We start from the raw sequence: 16,832 nt of genomic DNA, 5'->3' as shown, positions 1-16,832 counted from the left end.
TGAACATAGTGGGACATGCTTCCGAGTAAGCATGATAGACCTGCATAGGAGGACTGCTGATTCGGCTTCCTTTCTACCCTGCACCCCTTGGGCTCCCTGTGACCTTTTAACCCTTTTGTGCCCACCTCCAGCTCTGCCACCCTAAGCGAGCACCTCGGTTTACCTAGTGGACAGGCTGGCCCTGCCAAGGTGTCCCAATTTGTTGGGAAGGGTTTGTGTAAATTAAAGACATTAAGGTCTTTTCACTCCCGTATAACCATTATGGTCATTTTTGGTGGTTTTGCTTCAGATGCCCCCATCATCTGAGGCTAGATGTGTGGCAGAAAATTTCTTGTTCGTACCCTCCAAGTGGAATTCCCTCCCTGGGGAGATTCATCTGCCCCCTGCCAGAGGGAAACTTTTTTGTTGCATTTGCCATTCCCTTACTGATCCTCTTTCCTCCTGGTTTTAATTGTTGTTTTACATATATGCGTAAGTAGATTTTAATGTCTTTTTAATTGTTTGCCACCTTAAGGACCCTAACTGGGTGGAAAGGTGGGATGCAAATGCTTTAAACAAAATATTTGCTTTATTAAATAGCTTTTTAAAATTAAACAAATAATATAAAATATGATCCCCATGAGATCAGTGTCCCAGATGATGCATAAACCAACGGGAACTATGGGATGATACGACAGACAAGTTCAGCATGCATGCATTTTCAGGAGTGTCCAGGAGTGGGACAGAATCCCTGGCATTGTGCCTAGCACTGCTAGAAGCGTGCCAGCCAGAGGGAAGAGAGAGCAAGGAAGCATACAGGATTGTGTAATGAAGTAGCAACAGCTCCCTCCCTGCCACAGAGTTCCTTTGGAGAGGGGGAGGGAAGTGGAGAGGATGACGTTAGTGGGGCTGGGGAGGAGGGGTGCTCGTTTGCATTGGGATATAATCCTGCTCCTTTTGTACAAGCAAAGAGGATTATTTCACACCACTAAGCATTAAAAAGGGATGGTGGCTGAAGATAGGCTAGGAAAAGCCACAGGGAGGGGAATGTTTATGTTTGTATTGGAAGGCGGCTTGGGAGGAGCTTTTTAATGCTGTAGATTCTGGGCTAAACTGGAAAGTCATTTTCCCCTAAGGGTCAGGCTTCACGTTATGTGCAGTTGCGTATCTCTGAAGCTTAACATTCGGTCCTTTAAAAAAAAAAAGCTGCTTTAGGAGGAAGTGATCCCTGCAGAAAAGCAACAGGGGAGAAGAGATGTTTAACCCTTTCCCTCCTTCCAAACACTTCCTGCGTCTCTTTCCTTGGGTCCAAAATGTGTACTTATCCACATATAAACACATAGACAAACCCAGGGAGAGGGCTAGCTGCTTGCAAGGGAGGCTGGGGCTTGTATGGGTTCAAGTTAACCTCCAAGCTTAGGCTTGTGTGAAATTCATGCTTTGTTAGAGGCATTTGTTTGTTTGTTTGTTTGTTTCGTTTGTTTGTTAGTTAGTTGGACATTGATACCCTGCTTTTCTCTCCATTAGGAGACTCTTAAGTGGCTTCCAATGCCATTCTCGTTTCCTAGCCTCACAACAACCACCCTGTAAAGAAGGTTAGGCTAGAGAAAGAGAATGATGAAAGGTCTCCCAACAAGCTTCCTTAACAAAGTGAGGATTTGAAACTTGATCTCTCAGGTCAAAGTGCTAGGTGTAGGGTTGCCAGGCGTGACCTGGCAACCAGCAGAAAACTGGGGGGCACCATTGGTAATAGTGTGCGGGGGGGGGACTGGAAGTGGCATCATGCCTCTTTAGGAGTCAATGGAAACTCTATGGTAAAACCATGGCACTTTTGGTAATTCCTAGAGGGGACTGACATCACTTCTGGGTCTCCCCCCAGAAGTGATATCATTATTTTTGTCCAGGAAACAAGAGGCAGAGCAGGGAATCCCTTGCCCCCATCAGTGGACTGGCAACCTTAGTTAGGGGTCAGCCCTGCAGTATGTGTAAACCTTCCTGAATCCCAACTGGGAAGTTTGAAGCAAGAAGGTCTGAGCCCTGGTGGCACCTCTCTGTGCTGAAATTAAACATTGGTTGCAGGATTGGGGATTTTGAAAGGATGTGAAACAAGGCTCTCTTCTCACTTTCTTTCTAAACAGGCAGTGAGCCTGTGCAAATTTTTTTTTTTTGCAAACATCCTTCTCCATTTCTTCTCTGCTAGTGTGTTGATAAGGGGGAAGGGGGTGGGAGTGGAATGGTCTTGATAATAATAATAACTTTTGATTTATATACTGCCCTTCAGGATGACTTAACAACTAAGAGCGTTTTGCAAAGTATGTCATTATTATCCCCACAACAACAACAAACACCCTGTGAGGTGGGAGGGGCTGAGAGAGCCCTGGAAGAGCTGTGACTGACCCAAGGTCACCCGGCTGGCTTCAAGTAGAGGAGTGGGGAATCAAAACTCAGTTCTCCAGATTAGAGTCTTGCACTCTTAACCACTACACCAAACTGGCTTAGACATGGCCTGTTTCCCAGGAGATGCCAGCAGTTCCTCTAGATGCAAACAAAAAGAGGTCTATGATGGGATAGAAAGAGAGAGAGTATTGTCTGCGGGCTGCCTTCCGCTACCCAGATTCATTGTTTGGAGAAGAGACGTCTGGGAAAGGGATACCAGCCCTCACAGCCACACTTTCGCTTCACTGGCTTAGCACGATGGCTGAGGGACTGAGCTGTGATCCAGCAGTCTTCCATTCAGAGCTCACCTCTACTGAGAGCCAGGTGATGCAGTGCCTAGGATGCTGGACTGGGATCCAGGAGACCCTCCCCCCCCCCCAGCTTCAAATCTCCCCCTTGTTATGGAGCTTGCTGGATGACCTTGCACCTCAGCACTGTCTCAGCCAAATCTACCTCATAGGGTTGTCATTGTGAGGATAAAATCAGGAAGCGAGAACCATGGTGAACACTGCCCCGGGCCTTCTCTGTTGCCTTTTAAAGGTGCAGTCCTAAATAGAGTTACACCCCTCTAAGCCCATTGACTTTGATATATTTAGAAGGGTGTAACTTCATTTAGGATTATGCTGCAATCACTGGGTTTGTTTTGTGACTCTGCAGGGGATTTTTAAAAAGGTTTTCATAGAAGCCAGCTGTTTACGGCTTTCTTTAGAGAAGAGTTCAATCCTGCCTGGAAGCTGAGGGTTGCTATTTTTTTTTTTTACTGAGTCCTGCTCTTATGTTTTGAATAGCAGCTTGATCTAGAGACATAAAACGCCAATAAAGATGCTGTTTCTAATAACATATGTCGAAGCCAGCTATTTTTTTGTGGGTGCAAAATAGGCATTGTTGGCTGCAAACCAAGGGGCTCATATAGGAACAGAACAGGACATGTTTTATGGTCAGTTGGCAACACTAACAAAGCCCCCATCTTCAGACTGTGGTTGCCAGTTAGCAGTAAGGCAAAGACACTGCACATGTTTATTGCATCGCATGTTGCCAGGAGCATTGGAAACAGGTTCCATAGCTGAGCTCATACTCTTGAGTAAGCTGTGACCACAAGCAGAGGTTTGGCTGCTTCTCCACTTCTGGGATCCTAGGCAGTCACCTAGGTGCACCTAATGGACGGACCCAGCACTGCCTAGCAAAGAGAAGAGAAATTTCCACTTCGTAGTTTGCAAGTTTGTTCAGCCTCAGATGTTTCCACGCTAGCTGTATTCTCAGATATTACCACCATCATTTTTCTCCTGATTATCAAGATTACCTTCATCCAAACCTTTTGCATTTTTTCCTATCTTTTCACAATAAAAAAAAAATCTTCCCACAGTAATTGCAGCACAATCCTTCCAAATCTCAGTTGAGGCAGAGGAGTAGCCAGTAATGATGATTGTATGTACAGTGAATAGACCCTTGCCATTTGCAGATTCGTGACTCGCAGTTTCACTTATTCGTGGTCCAGTTACGTGAGGCAGTCCCCTCCAGCCTGTGGTTACTCGCAATGCACTGCTGTCATAATAACATTGTTTAATTTTACTGAAAATATAATAGTTTTAATACTTGGAGGCAGCACGTCTCCTGCCTCCCAGTGTTCACAGATTTTGCCATTTGTGGTGATCTCGAGAACAGATACCCCGTGAATGGTGAGGGTCTAACTCTAATTCCTTTTCTCCAGTCCTGTCCTCTTCCATCACCATTATTCAAGCAAAATAAGCCATTTTCCCAATACTTTTAATCAAGCTTACTATTGCTGGAGTGGCAAAACTGGCAAATTATTGTCCCAGCTCATCAGTATGAAATGAACAGACTTTCAGTTTCACCATGCTTCCTGGATTCCGCCATGGCAGGAGTTTCTTCAGAGCTTTCATTGTTTCACGCTGCTAAGGTGGGGGAAAAGCTTTACCTCTTTCAGTACTGCCTTTTTGGAGGGAAGGATCATAAGTCAAGCAGGAACCATCAGGAAGCGGGGCTTCCTTTCCAGAGGTCTGTTTTCTCTTGTACAGGGTGTTAAGACAATGTGCTGTTTCCCACTGAATAAGACTAGTATTTGCAAATGTTTGTTTTTTTGAAAAAAAAATTGTTGTGGTGCTGCCTAGATACATTCCCTTTGTGATGTTTGACGTGCCAATTTACTTGCATTTAATTAACTAATTGGTTAAAAGGTAGTTGCCTGATCAACCGTAATATCTTTTTAATTGAATGACAGCCCTAATCCTGATTCCCGAATGCTTTGCCAGAAAAGTGCTTTCCCTGTTTTAAAGCCAACAGCAAATGTTGAGGGAAAACATAGAACTTTAAATAGGTTGAGCCAGTTTGGTGTAGTGGTTAAGAGCGCGGGACTCTAATCTGGAGAGCCGGGTTTGATTCCCCACTCCTCCACTTGAAGCCAGCTGGGTGACCTTGGGCTAGTCACAGCTCTCTGGAGCTCTCTCAGCCCCACCCACCTCACAAGGTGTTTTGTTGTGGGGATAATAATGACATACTTTGTAACATACTTTGAGTGTTAAGTCATCCTGAAGGGTGGTATATAAATTGAATGTTATTATTATTAGCATATTATTATTATTAATAATAATAATAACAACAACTGTGCTTATATACCACTCTTCTAGACAGGTTAGTGCCTTACCCAGAGCTGTGAACAAGTTAATGTTATTATTATCCCCACAATACAGCTGGGGAGCTGGGGCTGGGAGGGGTAGCTTACCCAAGGCCACCTACTGCGGTCATGGCAGTAGTGGGATTTGAACCAGTACAGTGCTGATTCACAGCCAAACAACTTAACCACTGTGCTACAGCAGCTCTCTATTGTAAATCTCAGCCCTTTTAAACCATCATATTCTCAAGTCTATGGGATGTGGTGTCAGGGCTACAGTGTATTGGAGCATTCCATAGGAGTAGCCATGCTGGATCAGACCAGTGGTCCATCTAATCCAGCATCCTCTTTCAATTATGGCCAGCAGATGCCTCAGAGAAGCCCACAAGTGGTGAGCATTCTATCAGTCAGAGGTATTTTGCCAGAGGCCCCATTCTAACAGCACCAGCAGAGCTATCCTCCAGAAATCTGTTCAAATCCCTTTTAAATCCATCTAAATCAGTGGCCATCTTTGCATCTTGAGGAAGCGACTTCCTCAAGTGTTTGTTATGTGAAGCAGTACTTACTCATCAGTCTTCAGGCTACCACCAATCAGTTTCATAGGGTGACTCCGCATTCTCATATCACGGAAGAATCCTTACAAGTTTGAACCTTGGCTGGCTAGCACGTAATTGGGGTTGGTCTTTTCATGCTCCTCCTCCTTCCCCTCCCTTCAATTCCTCCCAACTTTCCCCATGCTGCTTCTCTTCCTTTAGGTCTTTGTGAAAGCCCACTTTGACTATGACCCGGCTACCGACAACCTCATTCCTTGCAAAGAGGCTGGATTGAAATTTATTGCTGGGGACCTTCTTCAGATTGTCAACCAGGATGACCCCAACTGGTGGCAGGTATGGCCCTGAGTGGACTTTGTGTCAGAGAACTGAGCCATAGGAAGGCTCAGGCCTCAGCTATGGGAAAAATTCACGGAAAACCCTTAATAGCCCAGGAGTCTGTTCACATGGTAAGACAGGGCAATAGGGACCTGGAAGCAAAGCCATGAGACTGAAGCTGCAAGTTGAGTCAAGGAACACTGAAACAGACTAAGAAAAGGAAAAAGGTAAGTCTATCAGAGAGGGGATCTGGAGGGCAAGCAAGGCTTGGGGTTAGGGGTGCCATTCCCCCGCCTGGGGCAGGTGATCCCCTGCTCCCCCCCACCCCCAGTTACTTGGCTGGCAGGGAGCGCTCTTCCCAGGGCGCCCCCGGGTGGCACACCACATTCCCGCGCCCAGAGCAGACCCGTTTTGGGCTGAACCGCACCCACAGCAGGCTGATTCAGCTCCTTGGTAAGCATGGCTCTCAGGCCACTCTCTAATCTGCGTGATGACATCACTTCCCGGAAGTGGCGTCACCACACAAGCTGGGAGCACACATGCACAAAAACAAACCCAGGAATGCGGGGAGGTAAGTGCTAGGCTCCCAATCTCCTGCCAGGAGAGTCAGGGACCTGGCAACCCTACTTGGGGGAAGGCAGAAAGATGGGGTTAGATGCTGCTTTGTTAAGGCCCAAAGACTCTGGAAGCAGGGGTGCCAGGTCCACTTACCCTTCCAGCGGGAGTGGGAGGGACTCAGCATTCATCTCTTTTGATTTCTTCACACAAGCATGTTCCTGGACCTGTGCAATTTGCACCAGGCTGATTTGAGCCCCATGCGAAGCACAGGAGCACTCCTGGGCTGCACAATGACATCATTTCTGGGATTGACATCATTGCACCACCCTGGGAGCATGCTCAGGCCTGTTCTTGAGCCTCCCCACCATCACTAGCCAGGTGAGTGGTGGTGGGGTAGGGTTGTCTGATCCCCTTACCCTCCGGGAGATCTGGCACTTGCTGTAGTGCTGCCCTTGAGAAATGACTTCATTGCACAGGCCACATGCTGCCCCTGGGAGTGCTACTGGGGTGGTGCAATGGCCCCTGGAGTGCTCCTGCGCTCCGTAGTGGGGAGAATCAGGCCCATTTGGGGCCAAAATTGGCCTATTGCGGCACATGGGAGCATGCTGCACCGCCTGGGTCCACACCTTGTCTTTCCCCCACCAGCCAGGTAAGCGGGGGCAGGGGATGGAGGGCGGGAATGGGGTATCCCCTATCTCCAGCTGGGGACTGGCAACCCTATGGTGTAGGGTGGGAGTGGGGTATTCCCTCCCCCAATGGGAGAACAGCAACCCTATGTCTGTTGAAGGTGGGGCACAAGTTAAAGTCCAGAGTATGAGGAGGAGTTTGCCCCTTGGCAAACAAATGCCCATGCTGTTAACCAGCATCAAGGGACAGTATTGCTGGACCCAGGACCACATTACTGCTGTGTGCCACCAGTACGTGCCAGCTTCATCCTTTGTTTGTTTGAGGCAGAGGAAGTAGCATTGGCAATGATACAATGAGGCACCGTGACTCCAACGGAGAGGTTTTGTTTACAATCAATAGATGTTGCTTTGTGCCTGTTTATAGGATGCTGCCCCTTTAAGAATTAAGCTGCAGAGGAAAGAGAGGACTCTGGGAAAGAGGAAAGAAAGGCAGGTTCTGTTTTAATTATGTCGCTTGTCAGCAGTGATTAGAAGCCTTTTCTGGCCTTTGCAGGGCTAAGTAATGTGTTCTTGACAAATAAGCGTCGGATTTTTTGCTCAATTGCACTCTGGTCTTTAGTGCTACTGCAATTTTAAACTATCCAGGGCTCACTGAAAGAAATTTCAAGGAAATCAACATTGACATCTCACCAGCATTTAAAATGAGATCACAGCAGGAGCCATCGATGCAGGGGTGACGTGGGGCGAAGTTTCAATGAAAACCTAGTATTTTGATAAACTCTACTCTTCTCAAGTCTGATCCTTCAAATAACACCCTAAACTGAGATCGCTATATATTCATTTTGTGAGCAAGTGGAATATGCAGACAAGTGAGAAAGCTGTAGGGAAGGAAAGGAAACAGGAGTCCAGTGGTACCTTGGAGAGAAACAGAATTTTCTTTAGCATAAGCTTTTTTAATGCGAGATGACCAAAATACATTGGTGGTCTTCGACCATTCCAAACCTGGGACGGACTTGGTTGCATGTATCATCAGAATTGCATGACAAGAAAGAGGAAACCAGAACTGTGGCCTCACCAGTGTGAAGGCCACACTGTGGTCAGAAGATCAAGGCCACCAGGGACAGGAAACACAAATCAGGAAGTGTGCCATAATGTAGAACAAGCCATGGGTAAGGCACATAGACAAATCTCTCAAATGTTGAGTGATGTCTCGTCCACCTGCTGCTCCTCTCAACAGACTGGATCCAGCCAACATTTCCTCTCAATCTTGCCCAGTTCCCCTCCTTACTACAGCCCCTACCCACATGTCTTTTATCCATGAAGATTCCATGATCCCTATCATAGTCTTTTTGAGAAGTCAGAGGGGACCCATCCTTTTACAGCAGTGGAAAAGCTGGCTGGATCCAACCCAGTATGCATGGAAAAAGAAGAAAGATGCCCTTGCTCTCTGTGCATGCACACTGTAGCAGCAGGTCTTTTCAAAAAGCAGCAAAAGAAAAACTACCCTAATGCAGTTTACAACCCAGCCGGTAGCGCTTTGTGGCTCACCCAAGAATCCCAGACTCTGAGTTGACAATAGAGTTGCCAGCCCTCAGCTGACAACCAGTAGGAGAGGGAAGGTATAGAGAATGTAATCACAGGTGATGTGACATCACTACTTATGAAAACCCGGAAATGTCACCATGCGGATGTGACACTCTAGGATTCACTCAAAATTCTATGGTAAAACCATAGATTTGGTCTTACCAAACTATGGTGGAACCATAGAGTTTGGGTCAAATCATAGAGCATTGCGCCTGCACAGTAATGTCACTTCCAGGTATTCACTGGAAGTAACATTGCTCCATTAGTGTGACACCAATTTTTTCCTGGATATTTTCCCCCTGACACCCCATCAAGTGGTAGTGGGCACCCTGCTGTCCATTGCAGTTGTCGGGAGCAACCACCTCCCCATCTCTTAGAGTGTTCTATAGTTAGCACATGTGTACTGTCCTCAGCTGCTGAGACTCTCCCTGCCGACATACAAAAAAAAATGTAGTCTGACAGAGGAAGCGGCGTGGGTGGCCTATTCTTCATTAAATGCAAGTTCTGTTGGTTTTCTTTGGAATTACAGCTTTCTCAAGAATTTGAATATACAGGAAATCTTTTTTTAAAAAATGTGGTAGATTTGTATGGGGAAAGCCCCTCATTTACGGCCCAGGTCTCTGCCCTCCTCTGCCCCAGATGCTCACATTATTGCTTATGCTCACAGGCCTGCCACGTGGAGGGCGGAAGTGCGGGGCTCATACCCAGCCAGCTGCTGGAGGAGAAGCGCAAGGCTTTTGTGAAGCGTGATCTTGAAGTCACACCATCATCAGGTAAATGGTGTAACTCTGGCAAGAAACAGCATTGAAAGGAGGGAGACAGGCTGGGTACATCTTATTAAGAAGCAGCCATGGAAACTTAAAGCCACACATCAAACTCTTTGTCACAAGCTAGAGATGCTCAGCCTGCATAGAAGGTTTGCTAAGTGAGAAACCTTTCCTTTGTCTTCCACCCTTAAGAATTTCCCAGGCCCTGATTGGCTGGGATTCTTACCTAATTCTTGAGCTGGGCAAACCTCAGGGCTGGGCATGCTGATTCTTGCCAATGAGTCATGAAGGATTACCTATCTCTCCTTGGTACAAATCCTCTTGGCTTAAAGAACAGAAAAACCCAGCTGGGTCACAGCAAAAATCCATCTTATCCAGCTTTCAGCAACGGCTTTTTTGCTGGTCGTTGTTGTTAGACCTTTCCTCCATGAAGAAATCTTGCTGGCTTCTAGGGGTGTGAAATTTGAAACCATAACTACAGGCAGAACTTACTCTTTTAACTTTGCTTCACAAGATCTCTGCTACAGACCAGGTTCCTGGACTTCTCTCCCAAACTCAATTGGTCCATAGGAAGATGTCAGAGCATTGGCTAGTGGGTTCTGACATTATCTCCTTCATCCGTGCTCACATTCTCCTCTTGACTGCCTGTGCATAGGACAGTTTCCCATTATGGACAAAATAGAAAGAGTCCAGTAGCACCTTTAAGCACATTTTAGCATAAGCTTTTGAGAGCCACAGTTCTATTCATCAGATGTATGCTGTGGTTCTTGAAAGCTTATGCTACAATAAAGTTGGTTAGTCTTAAAGGTGCTACTGGACTCTCTGCTATTTTGCGACTACAGACTAACCTGGCTAACTCCTCTGGATCTATGACCATTATGGACAGTTCTTCACAACCGGCTTGCTTAGTGTTTCTTCTCTTCCTGGCAGGTGCCTTGTGTGGAAGCCTCAGTGGGAAGAAGAAAAAGAGGATGATGTATCTGACCACAAAGAATGCAGGCAAGGGTTTTTGACAATTCTTCCTGTTTTCTCTATTGGGGGATGCCGTATGCCTAGGCTGTGTATCTAAGCAAAACTGTCTCATTCCCTGTCTGCAAGGCAAGGATATTTCTTCTCCTTCCTGCTGCTTTGGCAGTTAAGATGTTCAATGTTCTCTAGTGGCACAAAGCTAAGTCTCAGTCCCAAATCTTGTTTTCAGTGCCAGAAATGTATATGCAGGATATACATGCATCACTTGTATCACGTGAACAGAAGGAACTCACTGCTTCCCTCTGAGGAACTTTGGGATGGTAGTGGGAGTAGAGACCTTAACACAGAATTCTTAGCACCTGCACCAAACTACAATTCCCAGGATTCTCTCTGGGTGGGAACTTTGATCTAGTGGGTGATCAGCACTGAATGCTTTTTAGTGTGTTGTGAACAGAAGTAAAGGGAACCAAAATTCACCCTCTGATAAGTAGACACAGGCACGAATCAAAATATGAATCAAATTTCATGACAAATCAGGCTGATTCATGTTTTGTTAAATGTGTTTTGTGGGGGCGCAGTTTTCACAAAATTCGACTTTTTGGCCCAATTTGTTTGATTCGTGAACAATTTGTGAAGCCAGACAGGCTGGCACCAATCCATTGATTCCCTAGGCAACATAAGCCCGGAATGTCTGCCATTTTGTTGCCATTGGAAATCCCAATCTTAGCCCACATAACCTTGATAGCCTGCTGAAGTCTCCCTGCGAGTTTGACATCTCTGGGTATGAAAGGAGCCGTTGAAGTGCCCCGGGTTCTGACGCATCACGAAACTAAGGAAACGTATTGCGAAATGGGACAATTTCATGGAAGTTTATGTTTCATGATTCATAGAACACATAGAAATGCGAAACTCTTGTTTAGTTTTTTCCCGTTTTGTGCCCATCTCTACTCATAAGCAATCAGTTCAAACAGAACTGATGTTTTTTATGTTCAAAAGCAAAAATCTGCTGCTCTTTACCTTTCTGTTTTCCCCTCTAGGAAACTTTCATGCACCCCCACGTGGTCAGATTTATATTTAACCATGGTTTCAGGATGACTCAATTTTAATAAAAATCATTCTTTGGGATGACATGCATGGCCCTGTGGAGACTCATTCAAAAGAATAATGCTCCATAGTCATAAAGCTGAAATGAATCTCATTTCTTCTAATATCCGTTTGCTTGCAGAAATTCATATCTTGCTCTTTGTTTTTTGTCCATATTACCAATCATAGTAGGTTTTGGATTTAGGAGTTGGGGGCAGGGGAAGAAAGTAAGCTGTGAAAAATGCTTAGTTTGGCAAGTTAATACTTGGTTTCCTTAAAAAATCATCAGTAGGATTTGGGGGGGGGGGACCTTTTAAAATTGCCTATTAAAATTTAATTTTAAAACTATTAAATGATTTTATTTCAAATTTTGAGAATGTCAAAGAAATTAAAAAACTTTAATGAAACAGAAAGTTCTTCCAAGGTTGGGTTCATGAAGGCATTTTTTAGGTTGGATCCAGCACACCTTACAACGACCTCTCTCACACATGGCTTTTGTCCATGCTGGTCTCATGATCCTCCAGCATCGCCTTTGGGGTGTCTTTTCACCAGCAGAAATGCTGGTTGGATCCAGTTCTTTGGCTGGATCTTAGGTTGAAGGAAATGAGTATGTTTAGCCTGGATAAGGGAAGACTGGTGGGGGGGAGCACATATGATGGTGCTCTTCATGTACCTGAAGGACTGTTCCATGGAAGAGGGCAAGGACTTGTTCTCTGTTGTTCCACAGAGCACAGACTAAATCCAATGGCCTTATATTACAGGAGGGTAGATTTCGGCTGAACATTAGGAGATATTTCTTGATGGCAATTCAGCAATGAAACCAACTACATTGGGTGTCAGTGGGCTCTCCTTCACTAGACGCCTTCAAGCGGAGGCTGGATAACCAACAAACAGGAATGCTGCAGCGCAGATGGGTTGCAAGGCTGCTTCTGTCTTGAGGACTCAGCGGCTGTGGATCCTCTGCCTTAGAGTGAACAGTGATTTCTGTCCCTTCTCCTGCAGAGTTTGACCGCCACGAACTCTTGATCTATGAGGAGGTGGCACGCATGCCTCCATTCCGTAGGAAAACGTTGGTGCTGATTGGTGCGCAGGGGGTTGGCCGGCGCAGTCTTAAGAACAAGCTGATCATGTCTGACCAGTCTCAGTATGGAACCACCATCCCATGTAAGTCTTGGGTCCTCAGCGCTTGTGTGGGGAGGATGTTCTTGGCTCTGATATTTATTGCCAATTGGTTTATGGTCTACTGCCAGATAGTTTACCTTTCAAATATTAATTCTGCTTTTCTTTGTGGGGCAGAAATGGTTCAAATCAGGCTTTGCAAAATCCATTTTCTTTGTGGGTGGGACACATGACACTTCACATGTCCATTTTGAGTGGGAAATGTACTTATTCTCAAATAAATAGCACAGAGATTAATATTAATGTCATATTGGATCCAATGTGGATCCAGCTACCCTCCACATAGCCCTCTGTCAGCCTACAGAGCCTTCCTCCAACGAAAAAATCAAAAAGAGTCCAGTAGCACCTTTAAGACTAACCAACTTTATTGTAGCATAAGCTTTTGAGAATCACCTTTCTCTTCGTCAGATGCATGGAGGGCAAGAAGAAACTGGTCAGATAGATAGGTGGAGAGGGGAGGGCAGAGTAGATGCAAACAGTAGCTTCTGATATGGAGATCAGTTTGCTTCTGTTAAGGAAGTCAGTTACTTCTGATAATGAGATAACCATTCATAGTCTCTATTCAATCCCAGCTTGACTGAGTCAAATTTATATATGAATTCCAATTCATATATAAATTCAGCAGCTTCCTGTTGGATTTTGTTTTTGAAAGGTTTCTGTTGAACTACAGTGACCTTTAAGTCTTTGATGGAATGTCCTGGTAGATTGAAGTGTTCTCCCACTGGTTTCTGGATGTTGCCATTTTTAATGTCAGATTTGTGTCCATTTATTCTTTTGCGCAGAGGTTGGCTGGTTTGTCCAATGTACAGAGCAGAAGGACATTGTTGGCACATGAGGGCATATATCACATTGGAGGATGAGCAGCTGTAAGAGCCAGAGACAGTGTAGTTGACACCATTGGGTCCTGTAATTGTATTTCCTGGGTAGATATAAGGGCAGAGCTGGCATCTGGGTCTGTTGCAGGGCCTGGTACCTGTGCTGGTGACTCTGCTAGCAGATTCATGATTGTAAGTGAAAAGTCATTTCAGGTTGGGGGGCTGTCCATAGGCAAGGAGAGGTCTTCCACCCAGGGCTTCTGAGAGAGAGGCATCATTTTCCAGGATGGGTTGTAGATCAAAGTGGCTCTTCCTCCAGTGAGGATTTGGGTGAAAACTCCTTAGGCTGGAAAAAGGCTTCAAACTTGAGCCAAAAAGAAAGGCGAGGTATAAATATTTTAATAAAAAAAGAAAGAAACTTTGCTCAGTGGAGTGGGTAGGATGGGGTTCTACACCACTGATGGTTGAAGATATGTTTGAGAAAGGTGACTTTTGAATTGTTGACATGTTATATTCTTTTTAAAAATGTTGTCTTTCTACTTATTAAGGAGTGGGTCATATGAAGAGGATGAATTATAACCTCTGTGCTGTTTGCTGGTGTTTAAGCTTTTCCCTTTCGGGAGACTGGTCTGTCTTGCTTGGTTCTGATTCATAAATACAGAACTCGAGAAAGAATTAAGGCTCTGAAGCAACCTGTGTAGAGTTCACTTTACTGGGGGACACTTTACATGGGTCTGCTTCAGGCTTCTTGTTGCCTTCTTCGGTGAATTGCATTCATGATATTATGGCTTGAATCCAGCCAACTCTCTGTTGGTGAAAAAAGGAAGGAGGGAGGCCATTTCATCACCCAATAATTCTATGCTGGGAATCGTGAGAGCTGCACGTACAAATTATTTGTGGGACAGAGGCTGTAGTAAGAATGGGTATTGGGTGAGAATAAGTTTAAAGGTGACTGAATCCAGCCCTGTGTAATTATTTTGTAGCAAAGCTTTATTATTATTATTTTAACATTTTTGGAACAATCTTTTGTTCTGCCTTTCTCACCATTGGGAACTCAAGGTGGCTTACAAAGCTAAATGATTATATATTAAAAATGCATCAAATATTAATCCACAATCTTCTGACACAACCAGATATCCCAGAGTAATGGAAAAACCTCAGCATTAAACAGGCACTCTAAAGTAGCTGAGGCTTCCTTCAGCTGATCAGCCAGCCCTGTTAGAACAGCGGACGATGCTTAGTGCACCTGAAAACCTCACTGAAAAAAATTCAACTTTACAGAGTTTCCTGAACACCAGGAGAGTTAGATATGCTATTCCATAAAGCTGGAGAAACAACCACAAACTCCTAAGACATGGCAGTGGCTAACTTCACTGCGGGGGACTCAGGAGACAGTAGCATAACATGAGCAGGCATGCAGTTAGGCGCACGGTGCAAATCAAAGGAAAGTTACACTCCTCTAAATAGCCCAGCCTGCACGGAGCTTAGAAGGTTGTAACTCTGCACAGGGTGGCGCTGTTGGATGAGAAACTTGTCACCAGAACTGGAACATATGAATGGACTTCTTTGGGAAACATGTTTAAGATGATGTTGGTGAAGGAACTATCTGCAGTGTTTCTGATGCCATGGCAAGGCTCTGCTGCGGTCTAAACATGTACGAACCAGCTTTCAGGCTGAAACGACTCATTAACTGAAACACAGCTGCTGCCAGAAGCAGCAGCTGTGTGTTTCATACTTCACTGTAGAGTTCTAATGCAACTTGTTTTGAGCTGTAATGTAGCAGCACGGCATTGTACATTTTCCTGTCTCTGCTCCACCTCATTGGCTGCTGCCAGCAGCAATGGGTTAGGCAAAGCTGATTATCTCCCAATGCATATTGATGGACCTGGCGGTTTCAGGTAACATGTAGCTCCAGCCTCATTCTCCAGAAGAAAAGCTGCAACAGACCCTGAGGAACAATCCATGACACATTTCAACTCCATTGCATTGGAGTAGTGAACATACATTCTGCATTCCAGAGGAGTGGTCATGTTAGTCATTTACAGCAAAAGAAGAGGTTGCAGGTAGACACGTTGGTCCAAAGCAAAATCTAAACACAAAAGCCACGCAACCACTCTAACACAAAAACGTTCTCTTGTTTTGCCTTTTGAAGGGTTCCGTGCCTGAGCTTGCATCATTTTTAAACAACTGGTTGGTCAGTTTTGTGGGATTGTGGGTATACTGATGGTGCCTGTTTTAGCATGGTAGACACTAGTGTCACCACCAGCTGAAGCTGCCACATGATGGCTGATAGAACAGAGCCCTGTGCACATTTGGAGTTTAGCGTCACACCATTAGCATTTCCAGCATTGTTTTCTAGATGCCAATACTGCTTGGCTGCCTCCTATTAGTGCAAGGGAAAGGGTCTTTGATATTAGCGGAGAGCTAATATCTGACCTAACATTGCCATTAGAGGGTGATAGATCATTTCCAGATTCATGCCACTTGCTTAATATGTTGGCCTTGTTGCAGACACTTCCCGAAGGCCCAAGGAGCACGAGCAAACAGGGCAGGTGTATTGCTTTGTGACTAGGAATGAGATGGAAGCAGACATCAAAGGAGGTCGCTACCTGGAGCATGGCGAGTATGAGGGGAACCTGTATGGGACCAAGATTGACTCTATCCATGAAATTGTAGAGTCTGGCAAGATGTGCATTCTGGATGTCAACCCACAAGTAAGTCACATACCCACCCCTCCATTTGAAGGTTTGGGGTGGAGGGGAAGATCAAGAAGAAAGTTTCCTGTGATCTTGTACACCCGGAGGACATGTCCTTGCTGTGCAGCTAAGTCACCCATGTGCACGATTTATTTGGACTCCATCATCACCATTATTTCAATGGCTAGAATTATCAACTACTTGGCTAGTCACATCGGTACTCAAGAGGACTGTATCTCAATTTCTTTCTAAGAGTAGCCTACCTGCCATGGCTTTTAGGAAGGTGAGGAGCACATTGGATTCCTCCACGGGATTCGAAGGTTGGCCGGTGTAGTTGCCAAGTACATTGTAATAAAAGATGTGTTGGTACAATACGTGGCTGACTGAGGGCCTGCAGGAAGGGAGAGTACTCAGTAACACAAAGTGGAAATCTTTGCATGCACACACATGCACACAGAGTGGGTTGGATTGAGCTGCCATAACAAAATCTGAAGGCATATGATGCCAAAATGTTGCTGATGTGTGTTTGGTGATTGCTTGGATGGGCGTCCACTTGGGAATCCTTTGATTGCATTGAGTTCCATGGATAGTAGATCGAATATAAATTGAATAAATGCACAGAGACTCAGGGCCAAGCTACAC

At 45.3% G+C, this 16,832-nt stretch overlaps 1 protein-coding gene across 1 annotated transcript in view; it reads left to right on the top strand.

The window, feature by feature from the left end:
* MPP2 (MAGUK p55 scaffold protein 2) overlaps nt 1-16,832 on the top strand; it is a 67,100-nt gene that overhangs the window by 46,453 nt on the left and 3,815 nt on the right. The window contains exons 7-11 of the mRNA XM_054992218.1: nt 5,800-5,931; nt 9,349-9,454; nt 10,379-10,447; nt 12,503-12,664; nt 16,006-16,208. Of these exons, the coding sequence (XP_054848193.1) occupies nt 5,800-5,931; nt 9,349-9,454; nt 10,379-10,447; nt 12,503-12,664; nt 16,006-16,208 (672 nt within the window). The remainder of the gene's footprint in view (nt 1-5,799; nt 5,932-9,348; nt 9,455-10,378; nt 10,448-12,502; nt 12,665-16,005; nt 16,209-16,832) is intronic.

This window comes from Eublepharis macularius, chromosome 12, assembly GCF_028583425.1.
Source record: "Eublepharis macularius isolate TG4126 chromosome 12, MPM_Emac_v1.0, whole genome shotgun sequence".
NCBI classification, from domain to species: domain Eukaryota; kingdom Metazoa; phylum Chordata; class Lepidosauria; order Squamata; family Eublepharidae; genus Eublepharis; species Eublepharis macularius.
The sequence above is the reverse complement of the archived record's forward strand: the minus strand, read 5'-3'. Positions and strand labels throughout refer to the sequence as shown.